The sequence below is a fragment of the Canis lupus genome, chromosome 4 (genome assembly GCF_048164855.1).
Source record: "Canis lupus baileyi chromosome 4, mCanLup2.hap1, whole genome shotgun sequence".
NCBI lineage: Eukaryota > Metazoa > Chordata > Mammalia > Carnivora > Canidae > Canis > Canis lupus.
In genome coordinates, this window is record NC_132841.1 from 21,086,733 (window position 1) to 21,109,914 (window position 23,182).

General features: G+C 43.3%; 2 protein-coding genes across 4 annotated transcripts in view; both read left to right on the plus strand.

Annotated features, from left to right (window-relative positions):
* HKDC1 (hexokinase domain containing 1) overlaps positions 1-19,152 on the plus strand; it is a 41,209-nt gene extending 22,057 nt beyond the window's left edge. Inside the window, exons 8-18 of the mRNA XM_072822856.1 lie at positions 447-602; positions 1,639-1,872; positions 2,689-2,993; positions 3,456-3,601; positions 3,697-3,816; positions 7,888-7,983; positions 8,140-8,239; positions 9,624-9,807; positions 12,153-12,308; positions 16,492-16,725; positions 18,201-19,152. Of these exons, the coding sequence (XP_072678957.1) occupies positions 447-602; positions 1,639-1,872; positions 2,689-2,993; positions 3,456-3,601; positions 3,697-3,816; positions 7,888-7,983; positions 8,140-8,239; positions 9,624-9,807; positions 12,153-12,308; positions 16,492-16,725; positions 18,201-18,348 (1,879 nt within the window). The 3' untranslated portion in view covers positions 18,349-19,152. The remainder of the gene's footprint in view (positions 1-446; positions 603-1,638; positions 1,873-2,688; positions 2,994-3,455; positions 3,602-3,696; positions 3,817-7,887; positions 7,984-8,139; positions 8,240-9,623; positions 9,808-12,152; positions 12,309-16,491; positions 16,726-18,200) is intronic.
* A 1,335-nt stretch (positions 19,153-20,487) lies between these two features.
* Positions 20,488-23,182, plus strand: part of HK1 (hexokinase 1) — a 119,906-nt gene continuing 117,211 nt past the window's right edge. Inside the window, exon 1 of one of the 3 annotated variants that reach the window (XM_072823395.1) lies at positions 20,488-20,624. The gene's annotated coding sequence lies outside the window, so the exon portion shown is untranslated. The remainder of the gene's footprint in view (positions 20,625-23,182) is intronic. The other 2 variants (XM_072823397.1, XM_072823396.1) reach the window with 2 other exon arrangements.

The following is a 23,182-nucleotide window of genomic DNA, read 5'->3' on the forward strand; positions in this document are numbered from 1 at the left end:
TCTTGGACAGAAAAACATTGTGTGGGAGTTGAAGCATCTGAAATTTGGATTTGTCATGCCGTGGTTGGTAATCTTGGGATCACCTGAAGTCACTGAAGTCGAGATTCCTTATGCCTAATATGAGAATGGTACCCCTCCCACGGCCAGGGGTGATTTGCGATAAAGATTCTTGGATTAAATCACTTTATGAGCAGGAAAGAATCTTAGGTCTCCCTCTAGTGTAGTTCTCTCCTTTTATAGGTGAGGGGAGTACAGCCCAGAGAGGATAAGTGAGCTCCCAAAGGTATCCTATCCAAAAGCTGGTATGGGGACTGAGACCCTCTGACCCATGGAGTGGTCCTTCCATTACTTATAGTCCTGACTATGGGCTGTAGTTCATGGGTATTGAGAAAGGGTGCTACATAACCATGACCATAGCTACTACTGATCTATTCACCAAATCATAGGTTTGAGAAGATGATCAGTGGCCTGTACCTGGGCGAACTTGTCAGGATTATATTGCTGAAGATGGCCAAGGCAGGTCTCCTGTTTGGTGGCAAGAAATCCTCTGCTCTCCACACTAAGGGCAAGATTGAAACACGGCATGTGGCTGCCATGGAAAAGTAAGCTGCTGGCTGGGTGCCTTTCCCCTTGACTCTGCAGAGGGTTAGGGTGGGTAGCCAAGGCGTGGTATGCTCATGGTAGTAGCACGGCAAAAGGGGCCAGGTCCATCCAGATATTCACCAAGACAGCTTCAGACCTGGGCCTAGCTTTAGGTGAGTTAGCAATGCCTACTGTAACTCAGATGTGGCTTCTTGTCGGTTTCATCAGCCAGGGAATCTGCGGTTGGTGGTCTATTCCTTTCTTCTATTTTGCTGCATTCCTCCTCCCCCAAAATGGTAACTTAAAACTTTTTTTTAGAGTCACAAACTTCTTTGAGGATCAAATTCAATCAAGTTCTGGACCTTTTACTACAAAAATGCACAGTTGTACTCCATTTTGCTTACAATATTAGGGCATCCTCAGACCCATTAAACCCATGCATGGAATCTAAGTTAAGAATTCCTACTATAGCAAGAGCCTTCTCTATCTGGCATTGTTGGGAATTGGCCTTGGCTTTAGTGATTGAGACCCCACACAGAGGTCTCTGCAGTGGGGAGATGGCTGGTAAAGGCAGCTGGCTCCAGTCTGCTTGGGGTCCTATTCCTCTGGCTTAGAAACCCAGGTGTTGCCCTGAGCTTTGTAATCAGTTTAGATTCTGAGCTTTACAGAGTGGCATCAGACTCCTAGAGTCTGTTTGTGCAGAGCATGGCAGGGACTGAGTTTCTTTGAAAGGCAGAAGAGAACAGGGTGGTTAAAAGGATGGGTTTTGTGATCTAACTGCCTAAGTTCAAATCCTGACCCTTGAAATTACTAGCTATGTGACTGTGGACAAGTAGCCCTCTCTATGCCTCTCAAAGCTTTAGACAAGTGCCTGGCACATAGTGAGTGCTTGATAAATGGTGGCTGCTATGATCATTGTTGATATGGTTATCATTATTATATTACTATGTGCCAGTTTATTTATTTTCACAATCCTGAGAGGTGAGAAAATGGTTCTCTGAGGGGACTTCCATAGGATGGAGAAATGTGGTCCTTTCATTCCTGTCCCCTGGCCAGGTATAAAGAAGGCCTTGCCAATACAAGAGAGATCCTGACAGACCTGGGCCTGGAGCCTTCGGAGGCTGACTGCATTGCGGTCCAGCACGTCTGCACCATCGTATCTTTCCGTTCAGCCAATCTCTGTGCAGCAGCCCTGGCAGCCATCCTGACACGCCTCCGGGAGAACAAGAAGCTGGAGCGGCTCCGGACCACAGTGGGCATGGACGGCACACTCTACAAGATACACCCTCAGTGAGTGCTACCTGTCAGCCCACACCCCCCACTAATGAGGCTTTCTGGAACAGAGACCCAGTGATCTCTCCAAGCTATGCTGCTTTCTCTGTGTTGCTGGGACCAACCATCTCCTCTTAGTTCTGAGCTTATAGGGGAAAGAGAGATTGTATTAATATAGCTGGCTAGGTTGCTTTGGGGGGATCATTCTTAAAGAAATATTCTGCTAAACCCAGTTGCCTGACTAGAAGGGTATCCATCCACATATTTAGCCACCTGTCCATCTACCCATCCATCTATCTGTCTATTATTACCTACTATGTGGTAAGATGGGAAAGTAAAATACACTTAGTTACTTGGGGAAAAATCCGAATGGCAGAGGTTGCCAAGTTCTCATGAAGGATACTGGTAGGAAAATACAAGGAAATGAAGATTTCCCAGAAGGACAGAGTGCGAGAGCCCCTCTGGCTAATAGAGGTGGTATTTGAAGCCAGGGAGGTACACACTGGAAAGAGCTGGAGAAAGGACCCTTCCCCTTTGGATGCAGACGATGCTCAGCCAATACATTATGAATGGACATGCCCTACTGAGTGAAATATTAGTGATCAAATAGCTACCTCTTTGAGCCTCCAAGAGTCCTTTCTGCTACCCTCACTGCCCTAGTCCCTACCCTCAGTCACCCCCCTGCCCTCCCACCATCCAGCAACTAGAGGGGTGAACCCAGCCCAGCAAGGTTCCCCAGAACCCCCATCCCACTGTTACCCCTGTGTCTGTTTCCATTAGCCAGGCCTGGGCCTTTATGACTGTTACCTATTTTGCCATTGCCCCTGCCTTCAGATATCCCAAACGCCTGCACAAGGTGGTAAGGAGGCTGGTTCCGAACTGCGACGTCCGCTTCCTCTTGTCAGAGAGCGGCAGCACCAAGGGAGCTGCCATGGTGACAGCGGTGGCCTCCCGGGTGCAGGCCCAAAGAAAGCAGATTGACAAGGTGCTGGCTTTGTTCCAACTGACTCGAGAGCAGCTTATGGATGTGCAGGGCAAGATGCGGAGGGAGTTCGAGTATGGACTAAAAAGGGACACCCACCTGATGGCCACGGTCAAGATGCTGCCCACCTATGTCTGCGGGATGCCAGATGGCACAGGTGGGCCGTACACAGAGCTCCCACCAAGACACCTCCAATCAGTTAGGGTTTTAGTTTTAAAAGCCCTGGATTCATGTCTATAATGGAGGGAGGGGGCGTGGGGTAGAAGATGAATTCTATTCATCTTGGTTGATCCCAGTCAATAGAAGAATACCTAAGTGATGTCACCCGTGTGTGTCTGTGTGGTTGAGAACATGGCATGTACCTCACACTATTGGCAGACAGAAGACCCGGGTTTGTACCCTGGAGCTGCCATCTGGATACTTGGACTTGTCTGCTTGTCTCCTGTCTACTTCCCTGCCTCTCTTCTCCTGGGGCTTGGCTCTTGCTTTCTGCCCCTGACATTTCTGAGCCTTGATTCTTCTCCCAACCCTCTGTGCTCCTCTTTCCTATCAATGCTTCCATATGAGTCCCTGTTCTGTGCATGCTGGTGGAATGCAGCTCCCACTTTCTTCACCACAGAGAAAGGAAAGTTCCTTGCCCTGGATCTGGGGGGAACCAACTTCCGGGTCCTCCTGGTAAAGATCAGAAGTGGACGGAGGTCGGTGCGAATGTACAACAAGATCTTTGCCATCCCCTTGGAGATCATGCAGGGCACCGGTGAGGAGGTACATGCTGGGCTGGGGAGTTCTGTGCCTGGGGGAGCCAGCCTGCCGCCCTGTATCACTGCTGGCCAGGTATAACTACCACTGTTTCCCCGCAGCTATTTGACCACATAGTGCAGTGCATCGCTGACTTCCTGGACTACATGGGCCTCAAGGGAGTCCAACTGCCTTTGGGCTTCACATTCTCATTTCCCTGCAGGCAGACGAGCATTGACAAGGTAAGACAGCCCAGCAGGCTTCCAGAAAGCCTGATGCACTTCCTTCCTCCAGCAGAGGAATCTCATGGTACCTCTGGGTCACTGTTTATTTCCTTATTTACGGGTCTCAGGTTCAGGGCAGTTGGGAAAATGTAATCAAGAATTTGAACCATTTAATATTATCTATTTATTATGTTCCATTTTCATTGCTATTTTTTGGATTCACAAAAGATTTCGAGCAGTATATAATAAAGGGACACATGCACAAGAGTCCTGTTAAACGAGAGATTCAATCATGTTATGGAGACATATAAAGAGGTAACACCAGAAAAGCCAGTTAAAACTCTTAGGCAGCAGTAATGCCTGTGTCTTCCCATGGGGCCAGTGTAAACAGGGAAACACAATAGGTGGCAGGCTGTTACTCTTGAGAGAAAGCTTACCGGTGAGTCAGAAGGAATCAGACAACAAATATATCACATGAACAAATGAACACTTACTTAGTTGACATTGAAGACCATCATGGATAATAATTTGAATAAACCCTTCATAATAATTTAGAAACACATATCACAAAGTCTTCCTTGGAATTCTTGGATAAAAAGACCATTCACCAGCTTGTGGAGAATGGAGCACACACACTCTCTCTGACAATCAGGTTTACAGGGCAGGAACAGAACATCATTAAAAGCAAAACACCACTTTTTAAAAATATATTTTATTTATTTTTAGAGAGAGAGTGAGAGTGAGAGAGCGAGAGCAAGAGAGAGCATGAGCAGGGGGAGTGGCAGGCAGAGGGAGAGGGGGTTTCCGGCTGAGCAGGGAGCCCGATGCAGGGCTCGATCCCAGGACCCTGTGATCATGACCTGAGCCGAAGGCGGATGCTTCACCAACTGAGCCACCCAAGGGCCCCCAGAACACCACTTTTTAATTTATAGGGAAAACTATGGTCGACACAATAAGTCAACCAGAGAGCTAACGATAATAAGAACGGCACCAAAGATTTGTTAAGATTTCTTCTAATCCACTTGATGTCCCCATGATGTACATACTATTTTTGTTTTGTTTTATTTTTAACCATTTTTAAAATTATGGTAAAATAGAAAGAACATAAAATTGGCTATTACTTTAACCATTTTTAAGTGTACAGTTCTATGACACTAAGTACACTCTCATCATCATGAAACCATAACCACTATCCATCTTCCAAGCATTTTATCTTCCCAAACTGAAACTCTATACCCATGAATAGTAACTTGCATTTGCCTGTCTCCCTACCCCTGATATCCCCCCAACATCTACTTTCCAGCTCTATGAATTTTACTATTTTGGGTTTCCCTATCTAACTGAAATCATACAGTATTTGTCCGTTTGTGACTGGCTTATTCCACTTAGCATAATGTCCTTAAGATTCGTCCATATTGTAACACGTGTCAGAATTTCCTTCCTTTTAAAGACTGAATAATAGCTCATTGTAAGTGTGTACACTATTTTTAATCGCCACATTGTAGTTAAGAAAAACAGAGGCACAAAGAAGTTAAGTTAGTTGTCCACGATGCCACATCTATAAATAGTATTGGAGGGTTCTAGTGTAGGACACAGGCCTGAGAGCACAGGCTCTTTCACTTTGCCCTTGGGGAGACCAGGACCCAGAACCTGTGTCATTGAACCATTTTGGCTAAAATACACAGTACACCTACATATATAATTAAAACAAAAAAATCAATAAATAATATTCTTATTATATGTAACACACTCTTTTCTATCCCATTTCATTTTTCCTATGAGAAAATTGAGCCACGTGAGTCTCATCTGATGGGTTGGTACAGAACTGGAACAGATTTCTTCAGGGCTCTGAGAACACCATGGATACATACATGGCAGCAGTCCTTCCCCACCCTAATTATTCAGAGAATGGGGAGAGAGGGGATCACAAGTCTGGTAATACGGCTAGCTCTCTTAAAATTAAATGTGTCAGAATGCTAAGAGCCAGAAGATCCATTTCTCAAGATTCCATTTCTCAAACATGTGCCAAGCCGGAGTGAAAAAAAATGTTCACTATGGCAGCCCTTTTTAATAATGAAACATTAAAAATCATTCACATGGCAGCGGAGGATGACTAAAGAAACTCTGGCATAGAAATCATGTGCAATTAATTACTTGATTTGCGTTTACCAGGCACATGCTTGCTCGGTGCTGGACACTATTCCAAGTGCTTCACAGATTGCCTAGTTGACTGGGAGGCCACAGAGTGAGCACAGTATTTAAGAGCATGGGTTCGAAGCACACTGAATCTTGGCTTCTCCACTTACTCACTTGGTGATCGTGGACAAATTATTTAACAGCTCTGGACCTTGGTCTCCTCATTTGAAAAATGAGGATAAAAATAGTACTTATATTTCATAGGTATTTTTTATTTCTATGCAATTATATTTGAGGACTATTCTGCTCAGGGGAAGATTGTGGCAGATCCATATTAACTGACCTGGAAAGGTCTAGAAAATGTTATTAAGTGGGGAAACCAAATCACAGTCATCTACACACTGTGTAAATTTATTTATTTAAAAATACATGTAAATGGAGAGACAAAGGTCTGGAGGGAATCATATTAGCCTGATAGTAGAGGTTACCTCTCAAGTTGGGGGAATGGGAAGTTAAAAGGCACTTGGCCCTTATCAGTAACAGTTTAATTTTTTATAAGGGCTACACATTATATGAGTGCTGCCATTAAAAATTAATACACCATTCGGGAAGGCAGCCACATACAGCTGTCCACTGTCCCCAGTGATCAATGAGCACCAAGGCACAGCTGCTCTTCCTGACCCAGGACACTGGGTCTCTAGGCCTCTCCCAGAAGTTCTGACAGGTTCATGGATACACAGTTGAGAGGGATGGGGAGACAAGTGGACAGCTGGGAGCAAAGCCACTGAGGGCTAGGGAGAAAAAAGACTTTTAAAAAATATGATTTTTGTGTAATTGCAACTAAGAAGAAAGACTTTTCAACTAGGGGTGAATCTCTAGTGTTCTACATCTATCCACCAGGGAAAGAACAAGGGACCTGAACTTCCCAAGGACTTTGGAGAGAAAGAGGCAGACCAGGGCTGAGGGCCTCAGGGTGAGATGGCCATCTAGCCCACAGGGGTGGGGGCACTGCTGCCGGAGCCGCTAGCCCCCCTTCCTACCTATCCCAGGAGCTCTCCTGGCCTACATGCACCAGCTTGACCTGCCCTCCCCCCACCCCAGCTCTAGACTGTGGAGTCTGAGACTGGATTAACTCCTCCATCTGACCAATAGTGTCATCTTGGTCTTTCTTTTAAAAATGAAAAATACTTTTTCTTGATATTATAAAAATTATACATGCTAACTTTAGGAAAACTAGAAAATATGGGCACACAAAAAGAAAAGACCAGAAGGCACCCTTAATCTTGTACCTAGAGAGGACCACTGCCAACTTCTTGGTGTGGGCATTGTTCCAGACCTTTTTCTAGATATGAGTGTGTATATGTGCATGTACATGCATGCGTGTTTTTAAAAGAATAATAGTGTAATTCGCCATCTACATTTGTTTAATATATGTTCACTTTACAGTGTATGGTGAACATCTTTCTCTAATATTCAATGTTCTCTTACAGCATGATTTTTTATGACTGTTTAAAATTACCTATATCGATACACAAGATAATAGATCTATGATATTGGAACGACAGGATGCCTCTAGTTTTTCACTGTGGAACCATGCTTTGATGAACATTTTGTAGCTCTTATCTTTAATCACATCTTAATCTGTCCTTGGCTGAATTAGACATAGATTGACTGTGATCCAGGCCTTTGTTCTGTGCAGTCATGGCCAGGGAACACAAGCTGACCCTTGATGAATATGAATTGCTATAGTTATTCCACTCAGCAACAGACCTCGTCTGGGCATCATGCTCTGTGATACCTCTGGGCCCAGTGTTAAGGCTGCAGAGATGGAGCTGTCGAAAGCACATGCATTTGACTAGCTACCGACACAGACTTTTCATCTATTTGATGATGAGGTTGGGTAGTGGTCCTGGCAAATTATTGCTCAAATGAATTTCTCCTTCTTTCTTGCAGGGAACACTCATTGAGTGGACCAAAGGCTTCAAGGCCACTGATTGTGAAGGGGAAGACGTGGTGGACATGCTCAGGGAAGCCATCAAGAGGAGAAATGTATGTTATGGTGTTGAGGCTCATGCCTGACCTAGCCCCTTCTCCCAGGCCCCTTTGCTCTGACATCCTGTGCCCAGCCCCATGACTCTGGCCTCCATGCACCTTGGGTTGATATGCCCCTCCTGAGCCTATTTGGCATGGCTGCTTCCTTTGCAGGAGTTTGACTTAGACATAGTTGCAGTTGTGAATGATACAGTGGGGACCATGATGACCTGTGGCCATGAAGATCCTAATTGTGAGATAGGCCTGATTGCAGGTAAGAGGTCAGGCATGTCCTATTAGCCTGCTCTCATCTGATCTTTTGGTGGTTTCCTTTTAACATAGTGCAGGACTGGGGTTGGGTGGGGCATTTTTCCATTACACAGAGGCTCTAAAGCCAGCTTTATCCAAGACAGAGATGAAGTTAAGATTAGGATTTCAGGTCTCCTAATTTCTAAATGTTTACTTAATATCTTTCTCCTTAAGGGTCCTAAGCCAATGTTGTCCTTTTGTTGAGGAAGGAGAATGACATAGAAAGAGGAGATTTCCAAATTAGGGGCAGATTATCCAGGGTAGAAAGAGACCACTGTTGGCTTGGGTCTGATTTTCATGCAGCTCCAGTGTATACCTCCTCTGTTAGCAGACCTCTTCTGGCCATGGGTGCACATGATGGGGAAGAGTTGGAAAGAACCTAGAAGAGAAGGGAGTGGCCTGACACATGATTTGGCCATTTGAGGGGGCTTTGGGAGAAGTCTGGCAGTGATTAAGGGCAAGAGTGGATTTCAGGGAGTTGACTCTCTCATTGATGAGGGGATGGATGGGATTTGAACAGGTAAAGATGGAGACAATAGGCATTCCAAGTGACCGGCACAAGTTAGTAATGACAGAACCTGGAAAAATTGTTCTAGCTGTCTGTCTAGGCTTCCTGAAGGTGAGCAGTGGGTAGAACAAGGAGATGGGGATATAGTGAGATGCCTCCAATGCCAGCTAAGAAGTTTCATCTCACTGTAAGTCTTACCCATTTTATGACTATGGACAGGTTACTTTGTCTAGATTTGAGTTTCCTCATCTGTGGGAGAGGTCAGGCGAGAATTAGGAAGGCAAAGGGGTGAGACTTGCTTGACTGAATATAATAGGTGTCTGCACTGCTGTACCAAGGATAGTTCTGAGACAAGGTCAGGGCAAAGAACAAAGTAGGTGGCCTATGGATGCCAATGTTTACTTCTCTCAAGGCTGGATAATTCCTCATGATCCCTTTTAGCTCGGGCTGCTGTGACTACTTGGGAGCTCACTTTGTGTACCTATGGCCTAACAGTAAATGATGAGGATGATGATGTGATGGTGATGTAATGCGATGGTGGTGAGGAGGAGGAGAATGGTGTTTTCTCAGGCTCCATTTGCTAGGTGGAGGGATCTTGTGAACATCATATCATTGTTTTCTTTTTAACAAATCTCTAAGGCAGGTATTATTGCCTTTTTACAGATGAAGAAATTGGACTTCTAAAGATGAGATACTTGTCTCTATAGTCACCTAGTTAAAGCTGGAATTCACAGCCAGTCGTATCTGACTCCAAGCCTAAGTTCCTCTCCAGCACTACTCTGCCTCTTTAGGACCTGGTGATATCTTTTGAAGACTAAAGTCCTTTTATGATTCCTATTAGGAACAGGCAGCAACATGTGCTATATGGAAGAGATGAGGAACATCGAACTGGTGGAAGGGGACGAAGGGAAGATGTGCATTAACACCGAGTGGGGAGGATTTGGAGATAATGGCTGCATAGATGACATCCGGACCCAATATGATGAGAAGGTGGATGAGGGGTCCTTGAACCCCGGCAAACAGAGGTGAGGAGGGTGGATGTGTATATTAATGTAGATGGTGCAGTGTATGACTTTATCAGACCGGGGGCAGGGGATACTATATTTGCCTCAAAAATGCTATAGCTTTGTATTTTTATTACAACTCTTCATCAGAGGTCAGTGAAGTGTCTTATTGGAACAAAAGCAAAATATAGGACAAGTTTCCAGCAAGGAGAAAGAAGGGGTGCTTTTTTCTGATTACCATAAGGTACCATAAAATCTACTGGTGGCTTTGGAAGTGATTCAGAGACTGTCCCAAAGTCCATTCACTGTGGGCCAAGTGTCACAGAACAGGGGCACACTGACTTAGTGAGTCCTCTCATGATGGGCTTCTGCTAGATCCAGTTTAGAAGTCAAGATCCTCAGCCTTTCCAAAGCTAGCTACCAGGGGGTGGGGAACTGGCAGCAGGTGATGGATGGGAGTACTGGTTCTCAATCATGATGTCATATCCCACCATGGGTCACAATCACTTGGGAGGTAGATTCCAATGACTAGCCATATTAAAAATACTGAAAACAATGAATGATCCTTCTTTTAAAAAATTGAGTACATTTTCACTTGTGTTCTCATCTAGCTTCTTGAGTAAAAGAGAAAGGGATAGCATGCTAGGAATTGATAATGAAACCAGGCCCATCTGTGACAGCAGGTGTTGTCAAACTTTTTCTATAAAGGACTAGATTATAAATGTTTTAGTCTCAGGTATATGGACTTTGTCACAATGAAACTCAATGTCTCAATACATAAAATAAGATGAAAACATAGATTTATCATGATGATGACATCCCAGTGCAGAAGTTAAACAGATAGGAAATGTAATGAGATATGTGGGCCACAGATGCTTGATAACTGAACCTGAGTACCCTGTTCAGGAAGATACTCGGGCAAGGCCAGGACCAGCCTTAATGGTCCTTGGTCTTCCTTTGGCACTAGTCTTTTTTTTTTTTTTTTAAGATTTTATTTATTTATTCATGAGAGACAGAGAGAGAGAGAGAGAGAGAGAGAGAGAGAGGCGCAGAGACACACAGGCAGAGGGAGAAGCAGGTTCCATGCAGGGAACCTGATGTGGGACTTGATCCTGAGTCTCCAGGATCTGGGTTGCCCTGGCACTAGTCTTTGTGGATGGCAGGAAGGTGAGTTGTGGGAAGCCCAGCTGAACCAGGGGTTGCTCCAAAAAGAAGGGACCTCATCTCTGAATCCCAAGTTGGGACATTCAAGTAATCATGGCTCTTCTCCAGGGGCAAGTGTCTTCTGACTTACTTTTGTATCTGAATCCACTGGAAGCTCACATTTTTAGAGTGAGAGTTTAATGGGGGCAGCCCATTTTTTTTTAATTTTTATTTATTTATGATAGTCACACATAGAGAGAGAGAGAGAGAGGTAGAGACATAGGCAGAGGGAGAAGTAGGCTCCATGCCCCGGGAGCCCGACGTGGGATTCAATCTCGGGTCTCCAGGATCGCGCCCTGGGCCAAAGGCAGGCGCCAAACTGCAGCGCCACACAGGGATCCCGGGGGGAGCCCATTTGAATCTGCTTTGCTGTCACCATTGCCTGAGTGTTGGTTCCTTAGACTGAGGAGGTCCTGAGCAGTGAAGCAAATACAAGTCTAGTACACAAGTCTCAGGCACAGCTTCCACTTGACCCTGAAGGCAGTGGCAGTCCAACTTGTCACAGTTACTAACACTGTCACACAGGCCTGTGCAGAGTGCCTGTGTAACCTGTTGGTTACAAAGTCCCTTTTCCTCTTGTTCCTTTCCTCATGGAGCTCATAGCCAGGTAGAAAGGGTGGCTTGGCTTCCTTCCAACATTTTTAAAGAACCCCTGGTGTGTGCAGTGTAAGTATATTATTTCATGGAGCAGAATCTCAAATGGAACAGATTTCTTCAAATACAAAGCCAAGGAGAATCTAGTCAACAAGATTTATAACACAAAGACAAGGAGAATTGGCTGTGGGACCTAGAAAGGGACTTGATTTCACTTAGTGCCTGCTGTGTACCAGATGCTGGCCTCCCAATATTTTTGTGGGGTCAGGATTTTGCTCCCTGTTTTATAGATGATGGCTTACAATGTTTGTTCCTGCAGCTAGTATGGGGCATTCTGGGACCTGGCTTCTTCCTGGTCAACAGGGCTCCAAAGACTGGCTTTCTCACTTCATGTAGACCTCTGCATTGCATTTCTCTAGGTCTACTGCCCACTCTGAACCACTCCAAACCAGGCTGTTGTGGGATGCCAGTGGCATACCTTCCATACCCAGACCCATGGTCCTTTGGTAAGCCACTCACCAGTGTTGATTTTCCTGCTGTTACCGATCTTATCCCTGTTCTCCAAACAGATATGAGAAGATGACCAGCGGGATGTATCTGGGGGAAATTGTGCGGCAGATCCTGATTGACCTGACCAAGCAGGGTCTTCTCTTCCGTGGGCAGATTTCAGAGCGTCTCCGGACCAGGGGCATCTTTGAAACCAAATTCCTGTCTCAGATTGAAAGGTGATGTGTGATCAAGTACACCAGCTCAGTGTGGGAGGCCCTGATTGGGATGTGCTGCTGTAAAGTGGGAGTCCAGCAGCAGACTTGAGATTTAGAAATAAAACCAGTAAAGGACCTGACTGGGTAAGGGGTTTCCTCCTAGAGCTGCTCTGTTTCTCTAGCTGCATCAGGACCACAGCACACAGCCAAAGGGCCAGCTGTGTTCCTGGGCCCTCAGGTGCCTAAAGTGTTACACAGCAGTTAGCTGAGGCTAAAAAATGATCCTTCTTTGTTCCTAAAAAGATGATGTGTCCGTAATATGAAAGAAAACTCTCTTAAAAAATAACCCATAAGCTCAGGATTAAATATATTTGTTTCGATTTTTGTATATTCCCTTTCAAGTTTTTAAATGTGTGTAAACATATTTTCATAATTGCAATCATACCACACATATCATTCTGTATATTGTTTATTTAGTGTTTGTACATAATTTTCAGTTACAATTCTGAGGTTTTTTTTTTTCTTAAGCATATATAGTAGAGGGAATGGTAAAATGAATCTAACGTTTGCATCACCACCTTCAACAATGGTCAACTTGTGGCCAAACTTGGTCCATCAATATACTCCTGCTTTCCCCACCCCCAAATTGGATTAATTTGAAACAAATCTCACATTTTGTGTCAGTGTATCTATAAATATTTTAAGTTGTATTGCTAAAGTATTATTTCTTTAAAAAAAATAACCTTCTACTCCTGAAACCAATATTATTACACTATATGTTAACTAGAATTTAAATAAAAATTTGAAAAAAAAAACAAAAAAATCCTTAAAAACAATAAAAAATGAACATATTTTCATCACCACACCTAAAATAGTTAATGATAAACCTTAATCTCAAAATATCCTGCCAGTGTTTCTATTTTCCAGATTGCCTAAAAATATGGTTTTTACAGTTCATTTGTTTGTAACAATATCCAAACAAGGTCCATTCCACGCATTTGGTGATATGTCTTTTAAAAATCTCTTTTAATGTATAGACTTTTCCTCTTGTTTCCCTTTGGGATACATTTGATGAAGAAACTGTCATTTTATCCTAGAAGTTTCCTGTGTTCTAGATTTTGCTGGTTATAGCATTTAGCATTTTCCTCTCCCTTGTATTTCTTGCAAACTCATAGGAAGACCCAGATGCCTGGTTAGATTCAGTGTTGAAGTTTGGACAAGAATATTTCACAGGTGGCATTGAACTGTCTGTTTGTCTTTTATGATGTTAGCAGTCATTGATGCTCATTGCCTCCATCTGTGATTGTAAAACAATGCCAGGTTAATGCTAACACTCCTGCATTTTTTAGCTGGAATACTTCTAGAAAGATAAACTTACCCATCTCGACTCTTTGGTAGAATTATCATTTTAAATGGCTGTGTAATGTTACATTATATTGCTATACTGTAATTTGCTAAACTTTCCCTTTAGTATAAGATGTCTAGCTTATAATTTATGAATTTCTGCAATTCTCAGTAACACCATAATTATTTTTTTGTGTTTTCCTTTGCATCTCACAAATTATTTCCTTAGAAGTAGAAGCATTTGGTTAAAAGAAGCATTTCCCTATGGACACGCTTTTAAAAAGATAGTTCCAGTTTCCATCACCACAAATGTGTCAGTTTCACTGCTTTTCCTACCAGCACTGGTTCCTATCAGAGACTTTGTATTTGGAATTTCTGTCAATTTGCATTCATTCATTTAATTTTACTGGTCTCTATGGCTTGATGCCAGGAGACAAAAGGAGACTTTGAGACAAAAGGAAAACTCTTTAAAACTGAAAGCAGTGTACTTAATGAGAGAAATCAGATGGACTTTTGCAGAGTAGATCTTGCTGTCTAAGGAGATGGTGGTAGATTCAGTAGCAGCAGCAGCAGCAATTTTGTGTTTTTGAAGAGTTGATAAGCAAATATCCAGCATCCTTTTTTTTCTTTTTTTGTCTGGCTTCAACCCATTGGATTCAAAAGTGTAATTTAATAATCATCACCTTTGATGACCAGAGGGATCCTCTTTTGCTGTGGGAGCAAAGCAAATGGTTTCTCCCTCATGTATGAGAGATGAGCAGATTGACCATGTCTGCCTTGCTTTTTTTCCCCCCTGAATACAAAGGAGGATGTTTTTGGACAAGAGAAAGTTAGCAGAACCTATATGCCTCCAGAAGTCTTTACTTCTGCCACACAAAAGATATCTGCTTTGATATCCTGTTTCTAGGTATCTTATTTATTTTTAAACTTTATGAAATAAAAAGAAAATCATATCCAATGTAGTGCCAGTTGGGAATGGTAGGTGCTATGCTTACTGTGTCCCATTTCAAAGCACATTGTCCAATGGATTCAATAGGGATTGCTGGGGGGAATCCTGGATTTACAGTCTCCGAGCTTGAGTTTAAGATGGCTTATGCTGTGTGACCTGAGGCAAGTTGCTTTACCTCTCTGGACAACAATTTCTTTCCTTATAGAAGATAAATGGCCTACTGCTTAACCCTAGGGATCAGCCCCAGGGCCAACTAAGGCAATGTATGTGTAAGAACTAGGTAAATTGTGACAGGATAGACTGTGGAAGGAATTTCAGGTTTTATTATCTTACACACTGAAAAAAAATCCACTTTTTTTTCATCCTATACAAATATTACTCATTCATAAGCAAAAGGAAGAGGCACCTGGCTGGCTCAGTCAAAGAGCATGTGACTCTTGATCTCCGGGTCATGAGTTTGAGCCCCATGTTGGGTGTAGAGATGAATTAAATTAAAACAAAACAAAACAAAACAAGCAAAAAGAAGAAAGTAGGAACTACTGGTAATCCTACCAGTATCTGAATAGATTTCCTTCTGCTCTGATTTTTTTTTTAACAAAGACAAACATTCAAAAATAAAAACCAATAGAACTCCAATAAAAAAATACACCCCCCCAAAACAAAAATAAAAACCAAGATGATATGATGCATAGTATTTTATAATCTATTTTTTCACTTACTACATAATGGATATTTGCCATAGCATTAAATAATCTCATGCAAACTCATCTTAGGGTCTATAAAGGATTCTATTATCTGACTACACCACTGTTTACTTACTTGACGAATCCTCTATCTAGCCAACAGGTTATTTCTCAGTTTTTCTCCCCCCCTCCTTTTTTTTTTTTAAGATTTTATTTATTCATGAGAGACACACAGAGAGAGGCAGAGACACAGGCAGAGGGAGAAGCAGGCTCCCCGCAGGAAGCCCAATGTGGGACTTGATCCCTGTACCCGGGATCATGCCTTGGGCCAAAGGCAGATGCCCAACCGCTAAGCCACAGAGGCATCCCACAGTTTTTCTCCCTGATAACATTCTTTTTTTTTTTTTTTCTTTTTTTCCTGATAACATTCTTCTTCCGTAAGTATTCCCTGAGACAGCCAGGGTTATAATTTTACATTGTTTCACTTAGGAGTCAGAGCCTGAGAGTTCACCATGAGATGAGTGTCTAGACTTGAGGCCAGCCTGTACCCATGACTGGTGCTCCTCTGCCATGTGCTCATGTGCTTGTGGTTCCAGGGGCTGGTTCCTGCTCACTAAGGGGCTGATTGTATATTGTTATATTCACTTCCCCATTGAGTGCACACAGCCCTATGCTGGCTACTGTTGAGAATACAGCCTTACTCTCAAAGAGCATGTAGTCTAGCTGGGAAGAGAAAGCAGAAAATCAGAAGAAGCTAAATAGAAGGAAAGTTGGCTTCTAGTTGAATGGGACCAGAGTAGGGAGAGCTGGCCTGCTCAGTGGGAGAGGTGGAGGTACTTGGTGTAAGAAGGTGTGTGCTTGGGTCCCTGCTCTCTGCTGTCTGTGGGTAAGTCTCTAGCACTCTGAACCTCAGATTCCTCTCCTGAAAATGCACACCTGATGTGTTGGTTGCTGAATCTAATAATAGTTTCTAGTGAGATAATAGATTTGTACATGCCTAACACTAACGGTCCTCATACTTTCCTTTTTAAAGATGGTGGGACTTCCGGGGGTGTGTGTCAGGCTTTCTTGAGTCCTGGCTTCTTTGGCATTCTGCTCTAACTCAACTATTGCCTGGATCATCTTTTCCTCCTTCCTCCTAAGGCTTCTGAGGATAGGGGGTACTGTGAGCCATGCTGAGCAGGTTCCAGGGCCCCAGGTTCTGATGTCCCGCTCTGCTTGCCTGCAGCGATCGGCTAGCCCTCCTCCAGGTCAGGAGTATCCTGCAACAGCTTGGCCTAGACAGCACATGTGAGGACAGCATTGTGGTGAAGGAGGTGTGCGGAGCTGTGTCCCGGCGGGCGGCCCAGCTCTACGGCGCAGGCCTGGCAGCTGTCGTGGAGAAGAAGAGGGAAGACCAGGGGCTTGAATACCTGAAGATCACTGTGGGAGTGGATGGCACCCTGTACAAGCTGCACCCACAGTGAGTGCCCCAGAGAGGTGGGAATGGGAGGGCTCCAAGGCCAAATATGGATCCCATTGAATCTAACAGATAAGATGTGAGCCCTTGGGGCTCTGTTTCTGAGTGGTCAGCATGTAGGAGTGTTGGCCGTCCTCTCTGAAAGCCATGTTTCTCTAGGCAGTAATAATCTCTGCCTCACAGGGCAATGAATACAAGTGATTATTAGTTATGTATTCCCACCTGACCTCACGGGGAAGTAATGCAAACTGAATATTTTGCACAGCACAGAACATTTGTCAAGTATGAACTGGTTATAACTTTCTTAGCTCAGAGTCAGTAGACAGAAGGATTAATGTGACTTTGAATTCTGGCTCCACCACTTAGAAGCTGTGAGACCTAGGGCTAGTTTCTTACCTTCTTTGAGCCTTAGTTCGAAATCTATAAAATGATGACAAAGATCTTACCTACCTCAGAAGTTGTCATGAGGACTCAGTTAAACAGTATCTATAGAGTGCATGGCACATCACAAAAAAGTCAATGATTAAAGCTATTGTTATTTTTTGAAAGCTATTATTTTTATTTAATATTTAACATTTTGTTTTGGTGAAGAGGAAAAATATTAACAAGCTTATAAAAATTTCAGTCATACTGAAACATATACATGAACATCCTGTTATTGTAATCCTTAATCGTTAGCTCTTCTTGTGCAGATGACTATCCAAAAGAATGGACTGTGTCTTTTCTTTTTTTTTTTTTTTTTTAAGATTTATTTATTTATTTATGATAGACATAGAGAGAGACAGAGAGGCGCAGAGACACAGGAGGAGGGAGAAGCAGGCTCCATGCTGGGAGCCCAATGTGGTACTCCATCCCGGGACCCCAGGATCACGCCCTGGGCCAAAGGCAAGCGCCAAACCACTGAGCCACCCAGGGATCCCCGACTGTGTCTTTTCTTGTTTATCCCTTTGGAATAACTTATTTTTGATGTGGTTCCTATAAGCTTCTTCTTAAACCAAGACTTGACCAAGGCACAAAAGCCACATGATCATTTCTTTTTTGTTTTTAAAAAGATTTTATTTATTTAAGAGTGAGTGAGAGAGCAAGCCAGTAGGGGGATGAACCAAGGGGGAGAGAGAGGGACAAACAGACTCTGTATTGAGTGCAGAGCCTGATGGGGGCTTGATCTCATGACCTTGAGACCATGACCTGAGCCAACTGAGCCACCCAGGGATTCACTAATAATTGTTTTTAAGCTGTTATTTATTACACTTTGACTGTATGTATATTATGTATGTAAAACACCTAGTATAGTCTCTGGCATTTGTAGTTGCTCAATAAAAGGTACAATTAAAACAGCTATTTAGGAAGCAGTTTAGGAAGCTCTTCTAGAGTCTTAAGAAGCAAGCCGGAAGGAGCAAACAAGATTAGAATCATTTAGAAATATGTTAGTCCCATATGTAAGTGGTGATGATGCTTCTCTCTCTCTCTCTTTATAGCTTTTCTCGGATATTGCAGGAAACCGTGAAAGAACTAGCACCTCGATGTGATGTGACGCTCATGCTGTCAGAAGATGGGAGTGGAAAGGGAGCCGCTCTGATCACTGCTGTGGCCAAGAGGTTACAGCAGGCACAGAAGGAGAACTAGGAACTCCCTCGGGGTTGGGCCGGACGTGCCTTGGATACCGACCAGCCTTTCCTCCGGCTGATGAGTTGGTCAGGGACCAACAGGCAAGCTTCTAGCTGACTTCACATTCTGAATGGCCGAAAGAGAACCCCGTGTTCTTGGGTACTCTTAGCATTTTGTTACTCAATGTTGTTTTCAGGGGCATTAAATGACATCTCTGGTTGGCATATTTGGGCCAAAGATGGGCTAATTTGTAAAATCAAAGCAATTGGACCCAAGAGATTCTGCTTTTAGCAAATTGTTCGGTTGAGGCCTGGGCTGTTCATTCTCTATGGCTTTTGGTCCTGTGGCTGTTGGACTTGGAAACATATACACAATCTGCCCACGTGGCCTGGCTGGCTGAGCTCCCCACTGGGATGCTTTAGCCATTGCTTGTAGTAGGTTGGGTCCTCTCTTGTGACTCCACATTTGAGAAAGATAGAGACTCATGTAATAAACTGGAGATCTACTCTAACTTGTCCATACCACATCACCCTGACTTAGAACATGAAAAGACAACAAAGACTTTGGACTATCGGCCCCAAGATGAAGAAGGGTTGTTTGTCAGGCAGCCCTGCAAGAATCTTTTCATGCTTAAAGTGAGTTATGTAAGCACCTGTGAGATTTTGTTTTTCAGTATGTGTGTGTGATGGGGAGGGGTGCTGTTTGGGGCACCTGCTTTCATTTTACACGTGGTTCGTGTGGCTGCTGTGGATAGTTGTTTTAAGGACTGTTAGGTATACGAAATCCAGTAATTGAATAAAAAAATATTTGATTTCCTAAGAATCTTTGTATGAGGTATCGATATTTCATTTGGGAGGCTTGCTTGCTGACTTCATGCTCTGCTAGTGGATTAAGGGACACAGAAGTTTCTGAGGGATCACTCTAGCCAAAGTTCTTTCCAACAGCAAGGGGAAATATATGGAGTATCTTCTCTAATACCTTACCAGTTTATCCAAATCTCATTTGAACAAATGCTCTCCATGACTAGGCATTTACCTCATGATCCTATAGCTCTTGCTTTTGAACAGCTAAAGTTGACTGGAGGTCCTTTTGACTTCCCAGCTGACTTCTATGTCACTGGAACTCAGCCCTCCTGGCATGCCCATTAGCCTGCCTTCTACCCCTCCAGAACTAAGTGGAATTGGGCTGTCCCTGACCATTTCCCCGGTGAATGTCCTCTCTTTTTCTCTATCCACCCATCCCATTAACCCAAACCACCTGTGACTTCCTACCTTGTCACAGAGTTTACCTGTGTTTCTCCTCTGGCCTAATAGACTGAAAGCCCTTTGTTAAATGCATTTTTGTGTTGCTCCAGTGAACCCAGGACTATGCTGTTTCTTATTAAACACTTACTGGATGGAGGCATGATTGAAAAATGAAGTGTTCCAAGAAATTTTCTTTGGAAAAAAGTAGAGGCCATTATCATGGGCTACAGAGTGAAAAGAATAATATCCCAGATCACCCAGATTGATTTTATTTTGATTTATGTACTTAATTCCTTGTGATAATTGTCACCATTTGTTGAAGCAGGATGTTTAGACAGACAGAATGGAGGAGGCTCAGGGAGCGTAAGAGAGGGGCTGGCTGGGGCTGGGGGCAGATGAAGAGCTGAGGTTCCCTAGGAAATAGTTTTTTGTACATTCCGTAAGCATGTAGAGAGATACTGTTGTGGATGGGTCATAGATTTAGCAAAATGATTTTTTTTTTTAATTTTAAGGTTATACATCTCTGGGGAGATGTTGTATGGATTTATTAAATTTATCTTTTTTATATTGAAGTTATATTTCTTCAGGGAAATATTTCCCCTTATCAGATTTTGTCTTAGTCCCAAACCTTATTGTCCTTATCTCTCCTCAGGAAGACATGCCCAGCCCCCAGTCCCTGTTCCTCCTGGTTCTGCTGGAAGTCTCTCTCTTTGCCCTTCTGCCTGGATGGGTGATTTGGCCCAGAGATGCAGGCAGTCGTGCCACCACATTGTCCCACACCTGGTCTTTTACCACATGTTTGGCAGGTTTGAGGAGTTCACCCAGCTCTGATCTTTTACAAGAAAAAGAACCTCCAAGGTATCTAAGCAACCTTGCACATTCTGACTAATTGATAGCATCATAGAATCTTTGAATCAGAACGGAACTGCAGAGGGAGCACACATCCATCTTGCTGTCTTTGGACAGGCCAGCCCCTGAAACACCAGGGGCCATGAAAGGCTAACTTCTCTTCATAGTTTACTAGGCAACACCAGCAATCACACCGACAAGGTAAACTGTCCTCCTCTGGACCTCAGACTTTTCCCCTTAGGAAGGGCATCTTAGTCGATATTTTCTACCCTGTGGTTAGTTTCTCTCAGTCACCTCTTAGTTAAAAAGAGCTGATAGATTTAAGAACTAGATTTTCCCCATGACTCTGACTCTCCAGAACACATGACCTCATTCCCATTTGTCTGTCTTCAGAAATCTTGTTTTCTTCTCATTAGCTGGAATGGATGCTCTATGAGAATAAGGACTTGGATCTTATCTTTCCTGTTTTCCCCAGAGGCTACCCCAGTGGCTGGCATTGAATAGCCATTAGATAATTCTCTAAATGGATGAATGAATGAATCCTCAAACAAGTATGTGAATGAATTTATTACTCTCCTTTGAGTCTTTTCATTTTTTAGCTTTCCCCAATGGGACCTGAGCCTTATACACATTAGACATTCTATAAATGATTGCTCAGTGAATGCCAAGCTCTGTTCTAGGTGCTGAGGATCCAAAGGAATAGAAGATACCACTCCTGCTTTATTAGAATTCACATGCTAACAAGGAAGGAAAGACACATAAATACCTGCAATACAATATGGTGAACAAGAACAAGAGGAGAACATAATTCCTGACCATCCTTTAGGTCAGGAACTCTTGTGTGGGAGTGTGAGTGTGTGCATGTGTATACATGCACATATATGTACACATGCACCATAAACCCCTTTGGTAATCGTGCAGAACCTATAGATTCTTTCTTATAATGCTGCTTTTTAAAAGAGATGTATTTATTTATTTATTTATTTATTTATTTATGAGAGAGAGAGAGAGAGAGAGAGAGAGACCATGCATGGTGGAAGGGTGGGCAGAGGGAGAGGGAGAGAGAATCTTGAGCAGATGCCATGCTGAGTGTGGAGCCTGATGTGGGGCTCAGTCTCACGACCCCAAGATCATGACCTGAGCCAAAACTGAAGTCAGCCGCCCAGCCAACTCTGCCACCCAGGTGCCCCTCATGATGCTTCTAAATGCCTAAAAATACATAGGAGTACAAAGGAAATCAATGGTATTGAATTACAATTATTAAAGTGGTGATTAACATGTGTACTTATTTTTTTAATGCACTGTAATGAGATGCACCAGGAACCTAATAACAATTGTAATTCTGAAATCCTGATGAGTGTAAACAGTATTTTGAGACACTTGCAATAATATAACACAGATATGAAGATGTCCATGGTTTCTCCTGAAAACAAAATCCCAGGTGCTGCTGCCACTACTATGGTTTGTTGCCCACATTCAAAATGGAAGGAAATGCTAAATTTCAATTAGAGGTGATTGAAAATAAGTCCCAAAGAAGTTCATGGACTCCCCACATTGGGAGTCTCCCCCTCAGGGTCTAGGTTAATAACGATCGAAATGTCCTACTATGTGTGGCACTTAATTAGGGCTAGCATCTTAGATGGCAGAGAGACAGTATGGTTTGGATTCAGAAGAATCAGGCGTGCTATTCCATCTTTCTGAACTTCAATTCCCTCACGTAAGAATGGAGGATAGTATAACAGCCTAACAAGGTTATGCAAACTGCACAACCTAAATATGTGGACACAGGGATAAGCTATGAGCCACTTGTACATGTGTGAGTAGTTGTATTATGATTGTTGCTACTGTTAGGCAGCCTGTCTTATTTTTAATTTTAATTTTTTAAAAAGATTTTATTTATTTATTCATGAGAGAGACAGAGAGAGGCAGAGACACAGGCAGAGGGAGAAGCAGGCTCTTTGCAGGAAGCCTGATGGTGGACTTGATCCCAGGACTCCAGGATCATGCCCTGAGCCCAAGACAGACGCTCAACCACTGAGCCACTAAGGTGTCCCAGGGGGCCTGTCTTATTGATATGATCACCTTGAACATCAACCTGCAAGTCCTCCCAAGCCGACTGTGCAGACATGTGGGTGGGTGAAGAATGGCAACTGGGGGAAATGCATTTCTCACAATCCCTTCCTTCCACCTCCACTATCTTGATGTATTCTCTCTCTCTTGCTGTTTCACAGTTGAAACTCCTTGTGGACCATGTTTTATCAGAGGAAGGGTGGGACTCGGGCCACGTCAGGGACTACAGAGGGATCTGGTATCTCCTTTCTGGGGTGAACTAAGAGGGACAGTCAGGATTAGGAGAAGAGTTGACTTCCTTTCTGACTTCCTTTCTTCCCAGCCAGGGAAGGCATGATGCTGGGGAGAAAATGAAGCTAAAAATCTTCCAGTTTTTATTATATATATATATATATATATATATATATATATATATATATATATATGAAAGAAAGATAGTGAGAAGGTAGGAGAAGGTAGGCTATTGATAATTTAGGAAGTCAGAATAGTTTGGGGATTGACCTAAAATATAAGGATGCATGAACAGCACAGGGGCTCTTCCAGGGGGTGCCATTCACATCACTGTCCATGGCGCGGTTCCTCCTGAGTCACCTCTGTGACAGCTCTCATGGTCTAGAGTGGCCTTTCATAGAGTCGACCGGGCTGGAGCCATTCTTTCCTTTAATACTCAGATAAAAACGATTCAGTTC